Source organism: Barbus barbus, assembly GCF_936440315.1.
Source record: "Barbus barbus genome assembly, chromosome: 29".
NCBI lineage: Eukaryota > Metazoa > Chordata > Actinopteri > Cypriniformes > Cyprinidae > Barbus > Barbus barbus.
Window position 1 is genome coordinate 29,233,336 of NC_136757.1, and position 19,817 is coordinate 29,253,152.

The following is a 19,817-nucleotide window of genomic DNA, read 5'->3' on the forward strand; positions in this document are numbered from 1 at the left end:
GGGTGAGTTCGATGGCCAGACGAAAAATGTTCACGGGAGTCGATAAATAATTTTTAGATTTTTTATTCACAGCTATAGACACTGGGCATACAACACGAGCGTGAGCTCCACCGCAGAAACTACAGAAAGGGAGGTAACGACAACGCTGTCTGATGCATTTTCGGTTATTGAACGCGAAACATGGCTGCCTGTTGTCTGCAGCATATGGAGCTGTGTGGCTCCTGGTCTGAGTGAAAGGTAGTTGCTGGTCTTTGGACATAGCTGGTGGATTTCGCGGAGTTTGGCTCTTGACATGAAGTAGTAGAGGGATTAATCCTTGAGCAGTTCGTGGTAGAGTGAGCGACCGACCTGCACACGGCGCACGAAATATCCTGCATCCCAGAAACAACCTGCTGTGGAGATCTAGATCAAGAGTGCCCCAGTAAAGGCACTGGTTCCACTGCGCGACATTTGTGCTGCGGGCCCTGAGCAGAAAGAGGCGGATGGCGGGGCTGTGTAAGCCGGCCATTGCGGCCAAGCGCTTGCTTGGGCTGAGGGCTCTGAGCAAAGAGGGGTAGGCAGCGGGGCCGTGATTGGCGGCGGAGGCGGCCAGACACCCGCTTGAGTAGTGGGCTTTGGCATCGCTGAGGAAGAAGCCGCGGCGGATAGCTGAGCTACAGCTGAATCCTCGCCGGGCCTTGCGTAAGCGGAATCCATGGCTTGCAGATGGCCTAGCGCCGCTGTTTGATGATCTTCGGGAGCTGGTGTTAGAGCTGGAGGAATGAGGAGTCCGGCGAGGCGTAATCGTAAGTTTGCTATCCTTTTTTGCTACATTTGGGGCTGGGGTGATTTTGGGAGAAAGGTTGAAGATTTTTGTATAAATCGTATTTATAAACTCTGCTTTAGTGAACTTGCGTGGGGCCTGGATGTCGGAGTGGGTCAGCGCCTGCCTCAACTCGCCACGGTCCATTTCTCTGTGGGCGGAAATGCAGACCTGAAAGACCGATAGGACGAAGCCGGGGAATCAGCTGGTATTCTCGCCGGAGAAGGCGAATGTGAGCCTGGGCATCTTGGGAGGCGATTGGCTAGACGAGCCGAAAGCCGCCCGTGAGAAGGAGGCTGGGGCTCGGTTGCGTTGCTGAGGGAAAGCAATATTCCTGGAGCCGGCTGGCTGTGGTGATACGACCTAGGGAGAGATGGAATCGTCTCCCAATAAAGAAAAGTCATGATGAGACATGGTTAGACGAGCGAGCCAGATGCTGATAGACTGTCAAATGAGTGGAGGTATGTCAGCTGTATTTATATCCGTGAGTTGACTGACTTGATTGCATGCCACTTGTGTTTAATTAGGCTAAGTATCTGACGTGCTCCTCCCGAACTTTGTTAATAAAGCATCATTTTATCAGGATTATTTAGATGTTATGTAATCTGAAAACGTGCAGTTTGAAGAGAGATTCGAAGTTGCTTATGAGTTATGCTATATGATGGAGTAAAAACAAAAATAAAAAAACAAAATATAAAACTTTTTATTTAATCTTGTTGCCAAAGCAACATTTTCGCATTTATTTGATATTAATTTATTTGAATAAATTTTAGGTTTGAAAGCTATATAGTTGCTATAGATGTGTATATTGTTTGTTTATGTCAGGGTTATTATAGTCAACTAAAACAATAAAAAAATAATTACATTAAAATAAATGTTAATTAAACTAAGTATAATGAAACAAAGTAAAATAAATAAAAAACATATATAATTTTTTTGTTCAGTTAGTTCACAAAGCAACCTTTACAAAAACTAAATACAATAAAATTAAAGAATGAAGTGAAATATAAATAAAATAAAATTGAGTACTTTTTTTTTTTTAATTCTATTTTGTTTAGCTAGTTGCAATAAAACAGCATCTACAGGATTATGTGGAGATTTCTGCAGGTAATTTATTTGTAGGTAAATAGAATTGACCCAAATATTTGTTATTAAGGTCATGATCAAACACTAATCGCTATTCCAGATCTTTTTCCCTACGTTTTCCTGTAAAGCCTCAAGACATTTAGATTTCATTGATGGCATTTCATAGGATTTGGAAAAACCTGAAAAGCCTTCCCAAGATTTGATTTCTATAAATTCAGAAATCCGTTCGTCCGTGCCAGACACAAATATGAGCACAAGTCAGGGTGGAAAGTTTCATGTAAAATTTGGATTGATGCCTTGATATGATGATATGCTTGATAAGGATTGAGATGGAGTTGCTCTTTGAAAAAGTAAAGCTAATAAATGTTGTAATGTGCTGTAATCTCTTTAAAAAAGTTGCTTTTATCTCACATTAGTTCTTGAAGGGCTCTCCTTGTATCCTGAAGGTGAAATTCAAAACCATAGACTCCCTGAATAATCAGCAGGACACTTCAGTCCTCACCTCCGTGACCTTCTGAACCTTTGACCTCTCCGAGGTCAGTCACAAATATGGTATGTGGCACAAAAACACAAAAAACATTTTAGAAACTTCCTAGCAATTTGTTTTAAAGGGATAGTTCACCCCTAAATGAAAATTCTGTCATTAATTACTCACCCTCATGTCGTTCCAAACCCGTAAGACTTTCATTCATCTTCGGATCATAAATTAAGATATTTTTGATGAAATCCGAGAGCTCTCTGACCCTGCATAGACAGCAACTGCAATGTTCCCAGTCCCAGAAACGTAGCAAGGAAAACAGTAAAACAGTCAGTAAAACAGTCCATGTGACATCAGTGGCTCAACTTAAATTTCACAAAGATACGAGAATACTTTTTGTGCGCAAAGAAAACAAAAATAACAATTTATTCAACAATTCTTCTCTCAGAGTTACCGTTTTCCGCCATTTTGGAGAGTACCAAAACACTGTAAAGAAAAAAAAAAAAAAAGTTGAGAAAAAAAAAATCTACTGAAGCTGGTTGCCTTAAACTTTTAAGTTTGCCCAACCTTTTTTTTTTTTTTTACAATTAAAGTGCAATCTTGCTGTAGTATTGTTGTCGTGGAGACACTTTGTGTTTCCAAATATGGTAAGGGGCGTAATATTTTCATCACCGCTTGAGGTATTCAGCCAATCGCAACGCAATGGATAGCTGACCAATCAGAGCACACCTCGCTTCTCAGAATGATGAGCTTTGTAAAAATCGACACTTTTCAGAAAGGCAGGGGCAATAATAGCAACAATAATGTACAGTGTGTGGAAAATAATGTGTTTTTTGAACCTTAGACCATGTAAACACATTGCATTACACCAAGTACACGAAATAATGTTATTTTTAGCATCATCATATGACCCCTTTAAACACTTTTTGTATAATGGGAAACTCATACTGATAAATGAAATGAGAAACAATTTTTTTTTTTTACTGTTTTTATATGTTACCTGTACATACAAAACTGTCTGTTGTAATATACCTGACTATACAACTATCAATTTTTATATTGTTATTCCCTATTTATTTTATTATCTGTGTTTTTTGTTCTGTCACTGTCATTCTGTTGCACTGCGGTGGCTTCTGTCACGAAAATAAATTCCTCATATGTGTAAACACATCTGGCACTGAAGTCAATAGTCAAGTCAATATTATTTGTATAGCGATTTTAACAATGCAAATTGTGTCAAAGCAGCTTTACATCAGCTTGATATAAAGCTGAGTGGCTTTATATCAGCTTTACAGTATTTAGACGGGGAAATAGTTTGTCTAAATAGTGTCATTCTCCTCTGGCCAGACAAAATCAGCAGTTTAAATTTGTTTGGGCGCTAAAAAATGATCTCCTGCCCGCAGTTGATTTTGATATTCTAGGTATTATCAAATGGCCAGAGTTTTGAGATCGCAGCAGACGTGAAGGACTATAATGCGATAGGAGCTCACTCAAATACTGAGGTGCCAAACCATTCAGGTCTTTATAGGTAATTAGCAAGATCTTAAAATGTATACGATGTTTAATAGGAAGCCAGTGCAGTGTTGACCGAACCGGGCTAATGTGGTCATACTTCCTGGTTCTAGTAAGAACTCTAGCTGCTGCATTTTGAACCAGCTGGAGTTTGTTTATTAAACATGCAGAGCAACCTCCCAATAAAGCATTACAATAATCTAGCCTCGAGGTCATGAATGCAAGAATTAATGTTTCTGCATTTGACATTGAGAGCATAGGTCGTAATTTAGATATATTTTTAAGATAGAAAAATGCTAATTATGCAAATGCAAATTACAAATGCTAGAAACATGTTTTTCGAAGGAAAGATTGCTATCAAAAAGTATGCCTAGGTTCTTAACTGATGATGAAGAATTTACAGAGCAGTCATTAAGTATTGGACATTGATCTATAGGTTATTACATGCAAAGGTTTTGGTCCAATAATTAACACCTGTTTTTTCAGAATTTAGCAGTGAGAAATTGCTAGTCATCCAGTTTTTGATATCAACTATACATTCCGTTAGTTTTGCAAATTGGTAAGTTTCATCAGGTTGTGAAGAAATATAGTGCTGGGTACCATCAGCATAACACCATGTTTCCTAATGATATCTCCCAAGGGTAACATGTAAACCGTGAAAAGTAAGGGGCCAAGTACTGAGCCTTGAGGTACTCCATACTGCACTTGTGATTGGTATGATACCTCTTCATTTACTGCCACAAATTGATGGCGGTCAGATAAGTACGATTTGAACCATGCCAGTGGATTTCCTCTAATGCCGACATAATTTTCTAGTCTATTTAAAAGAATGTTGTGGTTGATAGTGTCAAACACAGCGCTAAGATCCAGTAGCACTAATAGAGAGACACAACCATGATCAGATGATAAAAGCAGGTCGTTTGTAACTCTAATGAGAGCAGTCTCAGTACTATGATATGGTCTAAAACCTGACTGGAAATCCTTACATATATCATTTGTCTCTAAGAAGGAACATAGTTGTGATGATACTACCTTTTCTAATATCTTTGACAGAAAAGGGAGATTTGAGATCGGTCTGTAATTAATTAATTCTTTGGGGTAAAGTTGTGGTTTTATAATGAGAGGCTTAATAACAGCCAGTTTGAAGGTTTTTGGGACATATCCTAGTGACAATAATGAGTTAATAATCTTCAGAAGAGGATTTATTACTTCTGGAAGCACCTTTTTTAAGATCTTAGATGGAACAGGGTCTAAAATACAGGTTGTTGGTTAGATGATTTAACAAGTTTATACAATTCTTCATTTCCAATAGAAGAGAAAGAGTGGAATTGTTCCTGAGGGGATCTATAGTGCGCTATCTGATGCAATACTGTGGCTGACAGCTGCATGGTTACAATTTTATCTCTAATAGTTTCGATCTTGGAAGTAAAGAAGTTCATGAAGTCACTACTACTGTGCTGCTGGGTAATGTCTGCACCTGCTGATGTTATATTTTTTGTTAATTTAGCCACTGTATTAAATAAATACTTGGGGTTGTGTTTATTTTCTTCTAAAAGAGATGTAAAGTAAGCAGATCTAGCAGTTTTTAATGATTTTCTGTAGGATAGGGTATTTTCCCAACAAGCAATACGAAATACCTCTAATTTTGTTTTTCTCCAGCTGCGCTCCATTTTCCGGGCTGCTCTCTTTAGGGCCCCGAGTGTGCTCATTATACCACGGTGTTGGACTCTTGTCCTTAATTCCTTAAGGTAGTCTTTTGTGGTAGAAGTGATGGTTCTATCATATTTGTAACAAGGAGCTGGCTTTACAGCTTTAGCTATATGGAATATACACGAAACTAGATAATGATCTGAGATATCATCGCTCTGCAATATTTCAATGCCACTGACATCAATTCCATATGACAGTATTAAATCTAGAGTATAATTTAGACAATGAGTAGGTCCTGAAACGTGTTATTTAACACCAATGGAGTTTAGAATGTCTATAAATGCTGATCCCAACAAATCTCTTTCATTATCAACATGGATATTAAAATCACCAGCAATTAGGACTTTATCTGCAGCCAGCACTACCTCAGATAGAAAATCAGCAAATTCTTTAATAAAGTCTGTATGGTGGCCTGTATACAGTAGCCAGTACAAACATCGCAGGGGATTTATCATTAACACTTGTTTCGTTGGATAACGTTATATGAAGCACCATTACTTCGAACAAATTATACTTGAAACCTGACCTCTGAGAAATACTGAAAATATTGCTATAAATTGTGGCAACACCTCCCCCTTTACCTTTTGGACGCGGTTTATGTTTGTAACTGTAATCTTGGGGGGTAGATTCGTCTAAAGCTCATTATGATTCTGATTCATTCTGATTCTGAAAAGTACAGACTCGGGCTCTCAGTTCAGTTTTAGTTAAGTTTAATAGTACATTTGTATTGTCTAAGCATTTGCATGAAAATACAAAATCACCAAGAAACAAGAAAAAATACAAGAAAAATAAATAAGTAATAAATCAGTTTTCTCTTCTCATCTTTTCATTACAGAGAAACTCCTGGCTGGTGTTTTCATATCCTCCCAACACAGAAGAAGGAAAATCACTCCATATGACAGACTTTTGGGTAAGATTCACGTGTTACGTAAAATCCGCGTCATAACTCACATCTCTCCATATGCGCTGAATTTGTGCTGATGAAAGCGGCCAAGATCAGCTGGCGTTTGATGAACCGCTCGCATTTGTGATTTATTTTCCTGAAAGATCTAATCTCAGCATAAACATTATTGCTTTTGTCTACATAAAGGTTTATGTTTCACTGTAATATTGTGTGTTGCTGTTGCTGTTGTTGAGTTGTTTAGTATTGTTACAGCTTGTATCTGCATTTACTTTATGAAATCTATTAAAGAAACTTACAAAATTGTTTAGGATGTTACAACCAGGATAACTTTTAGTATCATTGATACTATTATAGTTCTTAATTGATATTTTATTAATATAGTTTTTATTTTTACATTTTGTGTTTTAATTTTAGCTTTAGTGGTAACACTTTACAATAAGGTGTCATTTGTTAATATTAATTAATGTATTAACTAACATGAACAAACAATGCATTTATTACACTATTTATTAATCTTTGTTAATGTTTTTTAAAGAAAATACAGTTGTTCATTGTTTATGCATGTTAGTTCAAAGTGCATTAACTAATGTTAACAAACACAATTTGTGATTTTAATAATGCATTAGCAAATGCTGTTAATTAACATTAACAAAATAATTTTATTTATTCAGTTAATTATTTTATTGCAAAAATTGTTTTATGGTTTTAGTTTGACATAAATATAATAACCCTGGGTACAACAATATTAAAAAAGTATCAAAGTCTAAAGTATAATTTCACAAATTATGGATTTGTATGATTGTGTTTTTGGAACAAACTAAGTTCTGTTGACATGATTTCATTATTTAATTTATCTTTACATAAGACTTCATAACAGATAAATTAATCACGTAAAGTAAATTGTTTTAAATGAGAGGTCATGTAGGCAATTATCTAATAATGTTTTTAAATATGACATCGGAGATTTCAAATGAAGGTTCGAGGCTTGGTATAAAATATTACAAGCCTAAGAATATGATTTAAGGTTATGAAGGGCTCATGACTAATTCAAACATTTATTTCACAGGAAGCTAACTGTAAAACATATTCCTCTCAATACGTTCTGCTCCGCCATATATTCCACGTATATATCTCCACAATGCTGACGGATAGCGTTATAAAATAAACTAATTAAATCGGAAAAATTAATTGTGCCAAAATTTCATTCCCCGCATCGTTACGGAGTGGAGTTAAACTATTTTTTGCCATCAAAGTATTAAAGGCGTAAATCAGCGGTCAAATAAAAGCGTGTGCTGGAGAGTTATTGTTTGAATGGAATGACAAAATCATTAGAATCAAATTTGTGACCCGCGGTCATAGAGCCCGAGAGACGCTCACGCTCGCCTCGCTACCTAATGATGTCTTCAGACTAAACTGATAAACCCTGTTCATCTTTACCAGTCCATCAGCATTAACCTTCTCAAGTGTCCAGTGTGTATGTTGACTGCTAATGCATTACTTTAGGGAACAGAGCTAAAAATACATGCAGATAAATGAACATCAGCAAAATCTCTTCTGGACATGCAAAATTCAGTATAGCATTTTCTCTATCAATCATTCCTTCATGTTAAGGTGAAACACCCCAGGTGAAAAGGGTAAAAAATTTATATCATCTTTTTTCAGTTAATTGATCACATTTTCTGAAATGTTTTGTTTAAATATGCAAATAATACATTATCTAATTAAACATGCCAAATGTGCAGGACAGAAATCTGAACATTGGTTCAAAATTCTTGTTTGAATTTGTTGACATATTAGAGTCAAAGGTTTTTTAAAAAAGGATTTTTTGATTTCTCTTTTTATCACGTTATAAATCAGAAAATACTCACAATAGACAGAAGAAATTAAAATTCACTGTGTTTAGGTATAAAACCAGGCGAGTGATAAATTAACAAACCCTACAGTAAAAATCTTCAGAATATATTTAGGATTAAAACTGTAAATTTTGGTGTATGTAAGTGCTGCTGAAGTAGAGATAAAACTCCTTTTGAGAAAACGTCCATTAAAGATGCGTGATGTAATTTAAATCTACAGACGCAAATAGATAAAGTGCAATAATAAACTTTAGGTGAATGATATATGGCCAAACCCTTCTGTTAAAATCTTCAGAATATATTTAGGAATAAAACTGTAAATTGTGGTGTAAGTGCAGCTAAAGTGTAGAAACGCACTCAATTTGACAAATTGGCCTTTATTGAAACATACAGATGCAAATAGATAAAGTGTCATAATAAAACTAAAGTTTAATGATATATGAGCAAATCCTTCTGTAAAAATCTTCAGAACATTGATAGGAATAAAACTGTAAATTTTGATGTATGTAAGTGCTGCCGAAGCGAACTCATTTTAAGAAAATGGCCTTTAGAATTAATTAATTACAGACCGATCTCGAATCTCCCTTTTCTGTCAAAGATATTAGAAAAGGTAGTATCATCACAACTATGTTCCTTCTTAGAGAAAAATGATATATGTGAGGATTTCCAGTCAGGTTTTAGACCATATCATAGTACTGAGACTGCTCTCATTAGAGTTACAAACGACCTGCTTTTATCATCTGATCGTGGTTGTATCTCTCTATTAGTGCTACTGGATCTTAGTGCCGTGTTTGACACTATCGACCACAACATTCTTTTAAATAGACTAGAAAATTATGTTGGCATTAGAGGAAGTGCACTGGCATGGTTCAAATCGTACTTATCTGACCACCATCAATTTGTGGCAGTAAATGAAGAGGTATCATACCATTCACAAGTGCAGTATGGAGTACCTCAAGGCTCAGTACTTGGCCCCTTACTTTTCACGCTTTACATGTTACCCTTGGGAGATATCATTAGGAAACATGGTGTTATGCTGATGATACCCAGCTCTATATTTCTTTGCGACCTGATGAAACTTACCAATTTGCAAAACTAACTGAATGTATAGTTGATATCAAAAACTGGATGACTAGCAATTTCTTACTGCTAAATTCTGAAAAAACAGGTGTTAATTATTGGACCAAAAACTTTTGCATGTGATAACCTAGATCACTGTCTGATACTTGATAAATTTTTCGTCATCAGTTAGGCTGCATTAATTAGGTCAGCCGAAACCGGGAACACTTCCCAAAACACCTGATGTTCTTGTTACATCGTTAAAATTATGGCATCTACGCTAATATTAGTCTGTTTCTTTCTTATTCCGAGGTCACCGTAGCCACCCAGATCCAGATTGTATCCAGACCAGATGGTCACTGCAGTCACCCAGATCCAGTCCGTATCCAGATCAGATGGTGAATCAGCACCTAGAGATGACCTCTACAGCCCCTAACGTCAGCGGAGACCAGGACACCTAGATGAGCCCCAGAGACTGATCCCCAGTGAAGACCCTGTCTCCAAGACGGCCATCGGGACAAGACCACAGGAACCAGATGAGTCCTTTGCACAATCTGACTCTGCTTTAGCCTAGATTTAAACTGCTGATTTTGTCTGGCCAGAGGAGAATGACACTATTTCGACAAACTATTTCCCCGTCTAAATACAGTAAAGCTTTATATCAAGCTGATGTAAAGCTGTTTTGACACAATTTGTATTGTTTAAAGCACTATACAAATAATAGTGACTTGACTTGAAACATACGTATTTTAATTGAAATCTACAGATGCAAATAGATAATAATAATGCAGTAATAAACTCAAGATGAATGATTTCTAAACAAACCCTTCAGTAAAAATCTTTAGAATGTAGACAATAATAAAACTGTACATTTTGGTGTACTTGCTGCTGAAGTGGAGAAACAAACTCATTTTGAGAAAAGGGCCTTTATTGAAACATACTGATGCAAATAGATAAAGCGCATTAAAATAGACATATAACCGTGTATTTTTGGATGTTTTCTTTCCCATAGTCTGAAACATGTTATGAAAAGTCAAATAGCTCAACATTTCAAAACTGACCAATGCATGAAAAAAACTGTTTTTGCATTGTCTTGCCTTAAATATAGCATTAGATGGTATGTGGCATTATCAACTTTGCATTTTTATAGAACAAATCTTTTTTTTAACTATGTACCTTTTATCTTTGTGCTATATGAATGCAATTGCCTTGCCTACTTTAATACCTTTAGTGTGTGCCATAATAACTTTAAAAAGCATGAATTTATTTGTAGATTTTTTTTCTTGAAATATCAGACGTTTTCATGTCCCCATTATTACATTTTAATGAGCTTTAATAAAATCAGTTCTACTTCATTTTGCTTTTGTTTAAATGAATATGCATGCTTACTGTGCAGTTTTTCTTCATGCTTTTCTGACTAAATGATTCCAGAGGGAGCATTTCTTTTAGTCTTTATCAGTACCCATTGTTCACATTTATACAGGCCTCATCAAAATGAACTCACAGTGATTCATTTTTCAATGGTTCAACTTTTCAAATGAAATGAGTACATGTAAAAAAAAGCCATTTTCTTGAAAATGTGGCATATATGGAGCATGAACCAAATGGTCTATTATTCATGTCATGAAAAGTATTGCGAACATATTTAGACAATTCATATAATCCATTAATAAGATGATTTGTGATCTTTTCATTGAGCTGAAGTGACTCAAAGTGAATCACTTGAATCTGTCAGTGGGTCTAAGTGTCCTAATGGAGATCATTACAGCACTCTTTATGTTATAGACTTTTCTTACTTGCTTTTTATACATTTCATTGATAGTTTTATGTCAAACAATCATATTCTCAAATTGAAAGCAAGTTTCCACTGAGGTCAATGTATTTTTCATGGTCATTAATGTAATAAAAATATTCAAGAGCTATTTTGTAGTCAATTTTAATGTTCGTGTCTACACCAAAAATATAAACAATTATAAATCTACCCTGAGAAATATTCATAGGAGTGTGACAACTTGCCCCGACTACACAAGCACAATAAACCAGCCAAGCAATGCATTTTTTTTTCTTTAATTATTATTTATAGTTGTTCAGACATGTGTATATACAAATACAGACTTTAGATTTTTTTTCTTTCTTTTTTTTCCAAAAGTTTTTTCCTGTTTGTACAGTGGGGGGAATCAAGTACAGCACCCAGAGATGCAGACGAGAAAATGGAAAGAGCAGAACCAGTGTCATCAGAAGTACAGGAGTGAGTGAGATCTGAATCCACACACACACACACACACACACACCGGTGGGATCTCTTGTGATTGTTAGGAGTGTGTTAACTAAGGCATGTGTAAAACTCCATCACTAAGACTAGAATGACTGCAGTCTGTAGAGAGTTGAGCAGAATTCAGAATAGAAGTGGAACTGAGCTGCAAACAGGACGCAGAATTGATTTCAAGTACAAAAAAAAAAATTAAGTACAGTTCCAAAGTAAATAATACACTTCATTTTTCAATATGAATTACCCATACACATTTTATATTATATAAAATGTATACAACAAAAATACTTTTTGGATCTATTAATAAAATGGACAAACTGTATAGTGTGAGCTAAAACTTTGTCAGAAAACATGATGCATTGATTTTAAATGGCTTTGATTCATTTCATGCTTCATAAAAGTTAAGTAAAAAAAAAAAATCCAATTTTATTTTTCAGTACCCAAGTACCCATAAACATTTTATATCATAAAAAGAACAGTAGATAGATTTTTTTTAAAATAATTAATTGTATTTAGTTTTAAAATATATTTAGTTTAAAAAAATGTAAGTCAAGTATTTTATTGTATTTTTTATTTTGAATATATTTTTTTGTTTATAATAATAATGTATATATGTATGTGTGTGTATATATATATATATATATATATATATATATATATATATATATATATATATATATATGTAATAATTTCTATAATTTATTGTTATAAATATACATAAAGTAATAGTAACAAATTAAAACTACTATAAAACTGGATTATATTTTAAAACTAAATGTAACTATTAATGAAATATTACAATAAACATTACCTAAAGAATAAATATTTTGTATGATATAAAATGTTTTATGAACCATAAAATGAATTAAAGCCAGTTAATGCATTATAAAGTTTTCTGGCACAAGCGTATTATTAGTACTCAAGGTTGTAGCATACAAATTTCAAATTTTATTAATAGATTTTTTTTTTTTTTTTGTTAAATTCAGAAATGTCCTCCTCCTGTGATTATAATTTCAATTCAACATCCTGTTTCAGTTCAAATTCACACACAAACTGAACAGATTCCCACTCTGAATGTTTCTCGACGCTGACAGAGAGTCAGTCTGCGGCGCTCGGTTGACGAGAACTCATGACTGATGATTTATTCTCAAAATCGTTGAAAACAAACAAATAAACAAACATCTCTAGAAACATTCTAAAGCAGTGCTGGATGCTGTTAGCCAAAGCGCTTTGTGCAAAACTACAGCACTCTCCTGCGTAACCTTCTCATTTCAGTGGAACTACAGCACACACGAACGTGTCGAGAAAAGAAGAGGTGAAAACAGCCAAAAGAACACTTTATTTAACATGTTTTTTCATTATCAAGTCCATGCACATGCCACGTTATGAAACCAGCAAGTTCCTTCCGTTAAAATCACAGACAGTCCGGCAAACACAGCATCATCTGAACAAACGCTGCACCTTTGAACTCCATCCATCTGATCCGTCGGATCCTCGTGGAAAACCAAAAACCTTTAAAAACAGATGAAGCGTTCCTATTCGCTCAGGGCTTCAGACCGCAGTTCAAAGGTGGCCTCTGATTGGCTGCGTTTGTTAAATGCAAACATCCCAACGTTTCACTTCGTGCACTCATTTTTTTTTTTTAGAAAAGACATGTGAATCAAATTAATACCTTAATATCAAACATTATGTACAACACATTTTGAGCATAACATTTAATGTGGTATCCATAATAACAAATAACAGTGATGCTGAATTATAATAATTAATGTTTTATGACGTGTCTATGTTTCCTCGTCCTCCAGAAAGGTACAAAAAACAAGTATTATTCTAACACTATAATGTTATATTTTTGACTACTTTAGGATACACGGTATCCATTTAATAAGCTGATTCTGTTTCCCAGTTCAAAGTGTGTACAAAGCGTGGTATTAATGGTAATAATTGGAGTACAAATGATACAAATACTACTGAAGCTGATTTTTTTTCAAAAGTTTCTCTCATGGTTTCTAATGTAAACCATGAAACGGAGCACATATGGTGTGTTTCCTCGAGTCCTGATGTGGCAAAGCCGAGCTTCTGACAAAAACAAACAGGACTAGCAGAACCAAACAGGCTTATGAGAGTCAGAAAGGCAGAAACCATTATCCAAAAGTCCACAGTATTGTTTATCGTCAGGAATAAGACTTCTCCCATCAGAAATGTTCTGTCTCTCAGTGTGAGCTCGTGTTGAAGCTCATTACGGCTCTTGAACGGAAACAGTGACGGAGCGAGTAACCAGGCAAACTACGGTTTGGGTGAATCTCACAAAAACACGTCCGGATCACATTTCACTGCACAAAATTATTTTTTCATAAAGAAAATGAAGCCTATTGCGTGTTTTATTCTGTAATTTCCATTACTCTCAATGTACTGTACTTTACAATCAGGGTTGCATTTATTAACATTATTAACAATCACTTGTTGTTTTCCTCTATTGTAAGTCGATTTGATTAAATGAAGAAATATAAATGTAGCAATACTGCAGCATTTATGAGTCTTAGATAATGTTCATTTCAACATAACTAACATGAACAACGGTATTTAACATTAACAGATTTAGAAATGCAATGCATTGGATTTTTGTTAGCTCTTTTTAGCTAACATTAACGAATGAGACCTCATTATAAAGCATAACTGATTTTAATTATCGTAAACGATTTACTGATTACAGTAGTGATATTTTTATATCTTAATCATCAAATATTTAAAAGGTAATACAACAGATACTATGATAAATAAATGCATAATTTAATGGTGAAGTGTGTGATTTTTGTGACACTGAATAAAATAATTTAAAATGTAATAATTTAAATATGTATTGTAATAAAAAAATATATATATATTATATATTGCATTTTTAAAAATTATTACATTACATTTTTAAATTATGTACTCACAACACCTTGAAATAATATTTATTTTGCATAATATCCTTTTTTTTTGTAGTTTTTGACACGCACACATAATTCCTGTATGTTATGTCTAATAATATCCCTAGATGTACCACAATTAATGGCTGAGAGACATAATAATGATTAAAATAAAATAGAACAGAATAGAAAGAAATTCTATTTACATTATAATTACAAACATTTAAAATAGAATTTTATATATAAACGATGCAAAAAAAAGCATTAATTAGTCCTAAAATATGCTTCATTTTGTTTGTGCAGAATATAATTTTTTTTTTTTGATTCTGTGGTGAAATGTGAGTCAGGTTTGGTGAGATTCACCCATCGGTTCCTCTGTCTATCGTATAAGGCTTCGGGAGGAGAAAAATGCCCATGTTCTAATGTCTTGCGTATGTCGCATCAGCATATTAAACGAGAACTGCACCGATTAACAGCTACAGAACAAACAAATGCATTAATGAAATCAACAAATGAAACGAAACTTTATTTCCCCGATGGAAACGCTGAACTCGAAGCACTTCCAGGAGATATTAGTATAGTGTACAGTATAAGGCCTATTCAAACAAATGCTTATTTTTTCCACTCATGTAAAAGAGGAAAACATCGTGCGGAGCCCCTTTCCTTATTTGGTTCCTAATAGAGTCGGACACACAGTTATGACAAGAAAAGAATTTCCATGATCCGTTAATGTTGATATCTCATATCAATTGATAAAAGGTCATAGGAAAAATATAGATATTTATGTTGCAGTTTAGTTTATCTTACAAAATACAAAATCATTGTTTTTAGTGGTGTGGTCTACTAAGACAAGTCCCTCGAATTGCAGTAGAGATTCAAATCCAAATTCAGACTAACCAACATCTTCCTGCGATTGGGAAAGATCCTGCGGTGAGACGCATTAGACCGTTTCCTCCGATGGATTCTGCAATTTGTTAAGGGAAGGCAGACGAAGGACGAAAGGCAAGAGTCTTTGTGTGTGTATATAATATCGCTAACAGCAGAGCCGGTGAACTCGGGTTGATGTTTATGTCTGTTTTATGTGAAACCCAGCTAAAAACATTCAGAGCGTTTCTTAACGCATTCTCTAATTACCCACAAAAGAGCGACTCGCTCCCAATGGACCCAAATCAAATCTGAGACTCCGCCCCCTTCCTCCCAGCAGCCAATCCCCAGCGACCAGCCGCCAGTCGATTGGTTAAACAGGCGATCTGCATTTCTTCTTTGCACGGCTAATCGACTTTTCTTAATCAAAGACAGCGAAGGACCACTTAAATATTGGAAAACAAAATGAAAGCACAGCAGAAGTGTTCCTGGTGGATCTCAAGACGCGTGGGGTTTCCCGAGGGCTGCTTGAGGGGCCGGTGAGGGGCTATAAGGTGAGGAACACAGAGATGCAGAGCAGCAGCAGGGCCAGCAGGGGCCCCGACGTTTGGTGCCGCAGGCCTGAAGTCGACACGTCGCTCCGGGACGGTTCGGCCTCGTGACTGGTGTCGTCTGGAAGTGAGGAGACCAAAAACACATTAGCCACTTCTATATAGAATTTTGGAAATTTCAACATTTACATTTTTTCCCCAAAAAATTCTGTGCTTTATATTTTCATTTTTATGGATTGCATTTATTCCCCCTATTAATATGTAAAAAAAAATTATATTACATTTTTAAAAATGATTACATATATATATATATATATATATATATATATATATATATATATATATATATATATATGAATAAAATAATTGTTTAATGTTAATGATCAAAATCATGTCTAATTAACAATAATGTTGACAAAAGTGTTTAACTAAAACGATAAAAAGCATGAAATACTTGAAATAAATTAAACTTTTATTGAAATAAACTAAATGAAAATGGGAAATTATGCCTGAAATGAACAATTTTTAACTTGATGTATTAATTTTATAAAACTTAAAACTGACAAAAATGTGTAAAAATTACGTAGACGTTTAAAAAAACAACAAAATTACAAAAACTTTAAAAATTTAAATGAAAACAAAGTAATTCAAAATAATGATACAAACTGTAACAGTAACATAGTGATACTAAAATAATGTTTTGTTCAGCAGGTTGTAGGGCCCACAGCCATACTTTACCCATTTTTCTTTCTATTTTTATTATTGTTTTCCATAATTTTATGGATTGCATTTTAATGGTTTAATTAAAATAATTACAATAATAATGCCAAATGTTTTTTGTTTTTTTTCAGTTTCAGTTTTTACATTTTCAGGGTTTTTTTCCAGAGTTAGTACATTGTGGCCACAGTTTATGAAAATGATGGAACAAATGAATAAGAATGAATTCTTTAAATATTTTTTAAAACGTATATATAAAATTTTCCCCAGACTGTAATTTGCAGGACTTCATAAATGTATTATCAATAGCATGGTATTTTAAAGTAGTAAAGAAAAAAAAAGAAAAAAAATAATGTGTCAAAAACTCAACAAAATTACTAAAATGAAAACAAACAACTCCAAATATTAATAAAAACTATACTATCACGATCTCAAAGATACTATAGTACTAGTGCATGTCCATTTGCCGTCTAAACTTTAAGCAGCAGATAACCCCAGAATCGTCAGTAATAACAGAGGCAGGGCTGTTTGGAGTCTCAGTGCAGTTCTGCTGGTTTATTGGTGCAGACACACAGACTGTGGTTATCATCAGTGAGCGTGATATGGCTTTGGAAAGCACAGCGTCTCTCGGAGGACGTCAGCGGGAGAAACGGACAGGTGTGGCGCTAAAGGAGACAGATAAATATGCTTGGGAGGGGAGGACAGAGCAGTTTGCTGGCTCATTCAGGCGGGCAGACAGACACCTCCAGCCTCTCAGTGGGGATCTGGACTAATAAATCAATGCCTCCATCATGACACGGCGCCTGCCAGCAACCCAGGCCTGGGTGGGTGTGTGTTGGCAAGGTGAAAATGCACGAGAAAACAATACTGCAGTGTTAATTGATATAAGCGTGCGCTTTCAACAGCTTTTCACCGACTGAACTGAAACTGCCTATGCACTTGGTTTTCTGAATATGTGAAATGTTAACACTTTTTGATCACTTCAGACATTCTGCTAACTAGAGCTACACGATTAATCGAATTCAAATGTCATGTGCATCTTGTCAGTAAAGCCGGTTCTGTGATTAGTAGTACATTTCCATCACAGGAGCAGCATTTACTACACAGAGCCGTAGTTCACTAACAAGCGATACAAAAAAAAAAAAAATCACACGATTATGAAATCGCTCGTGATACTAACAGCTGTTTGCGTAGCTTCTCAGTGAACTACAGCTCTGTGTAGTAAATGCTGCTCCATCTGAAAGCACGTCAAAATACCACATTTAATAACGTTTTTACTCAAAATTCACTTTTATAATTAAGTTAGCTGACACGTAGTTGCAAATAAGTTACTTATAGTTTGTAGAATGTCTAAAGCAGACTATAGAAATAAAGTGTAACCTGTGAAATAATCTGTAAATCTACAGGTTAGAAAGTCTAGCTGCTCTTATGAAATGTTTAATTTTTTTTCCCCAAATTCTATTTATTTTTCCCCAATTCCAATTTAAGTTCATATTTAATTTAATAGTTGAATTATATTGTAGTAATCAAAAAGCATGTTTATTCAATTTAATTAATAATAAAATAATATTCTAGAAATTCTTTGTTGTCTTTTTAAATTATTATTATTATAATTTATTCTGTATAATTTTCATTCTTTGATTTAATACAAATTTAATCACCATAAACTAGTATTTCAATCAATTAATAAAACTTGAGTTTTTAATTAATCTTTAACAAAAATAAATTGAACAATTGCTTTTATTTTTTGTCAAAGTGTTTTCCATTTTAAATTAATATTTAATTACATTTTAATAATCAAAAAGCATATCTAATTAATTAAATTCATAAAACTTTGACAAGTTATTAAAATGTTAAAAAAAATTAAATACATACAGTGCCCTCCATAAGTAAAGACAAAATTGCTCTGTTGGCTGTGGAGTCAAGACATTTGCAAATATGATTAAAATATGAATATGAGACAAAACTACAGAATGTCACATTTTATTATTAGCTGTTTCAACACATACATGTTTTAGCAGCTAAGAAGTTCAGCACTTTTAGAGTTCATCCCTCTATCTGATGTGAGCATAAGTATTGGAGCAGTTTCCTCACAGGTCTTTCTAAGTGATCAGCTGTGTCCTGTTGCATTAATTCTTCAGATATTAAAAGCAGGGAATGTGTCGTATCAGTTATATCCACTACTTCTGTATTCTGAATCTTGCATTCGATGATGACACACAAACCAGGATGAAGATGAGGGAGCTGACTTTGAGAGAAAAGCAAGCAATTTGGATGCTAAAAGAAAAGAGGAAGTCAGTTAGAGCTCTAGCAAAAACAAAGGACATGGAGAAATCAAGAGTTTGGAAACCACCAGCAACCAACAACGACCTGATCGGCTGAGAAAACAACAGTAGTTGATAACAGACAAATCATAAAAGCTGTGAAAATGACTCCTAAAAGACGTGTCTGTAAAATCAGCAACAACTTCCAGAAAGCTGGGGTGATGCTCTGACAATCTACTGTCCTCAGGAGACTTTGACACAGAATTACAGATGCTACACAGCAAGATGCAGACCTCTGACCAGCACCAGAAATAGAAAGACAAGATTAGAGTTTGCAAAAAAGCACAAAGGTGAGCCAGAAGAGTTTTGGAACTGTGTTTATGGACCGATGAGACAAAGATGAACCTTTATCTAAGTGATGGGAAAGCAAAAATGTGGGGAAAAAAAGAGAACTGCAATGATGCCAAGCATACAGCCTCATCTGTAAAGCATGGTGGAGGTGGTGTCATGGCATGGGGATGCATGACTGTCTCTGGAACAGGCCCTCTCAACTTTACTGATGACTTAATGCATGATGACAGTAGCAGAATGAATTAGGAAGGGTACAAAACCATCTTGCCTACCAATATTCAAGAAAATGCCACCAGATTCATTGGGAAGTGCTTCATATTGCATCAGGACAATGACCCAAAACACCCTGCCAGTTCAGTCAAGGCGTTTATAAGAGCAAAGAAATGGAAAGTGTTAGATTGCCCAAGTCAATCTCCAGATTTAAATCTGATTGAACATGAATTTCAGCAGCTGAAGAGGAGAGTAAAGGCAGAAACTCCCCAAAA

The 19,817-nt window shown here is 34.8% G+C and overlaps 1 protein-coding gene across 2 annotated transcripts in view; it reads right to left on the reverse strand.

Annotated features, from left to right (window-relative positions):
* Positions 1-14,907: 14,907 nt before the first annotated feature.
* The window catches only part of LOC306848973 (ephrin-A5b), a 126,250-nt gene continuing 121,340 nt past the window's right edge, over positions 14,908-19,817 (reverse strand). For both annotated transcript variants that reach the window (XM_079383771.1, XM_079383772.1), the window contains one exon: positions 14,908-16,121. In XM_079383771.1, the coding sequence (XP_079239897.1) occupies positions 15,997-16,121 (125 nt within the window). In that variant the 3' untranslated portion in view covers positions 14,908-15,996. The remainder of the gene's footprint in view (positions 16,122-19,817) is intronic.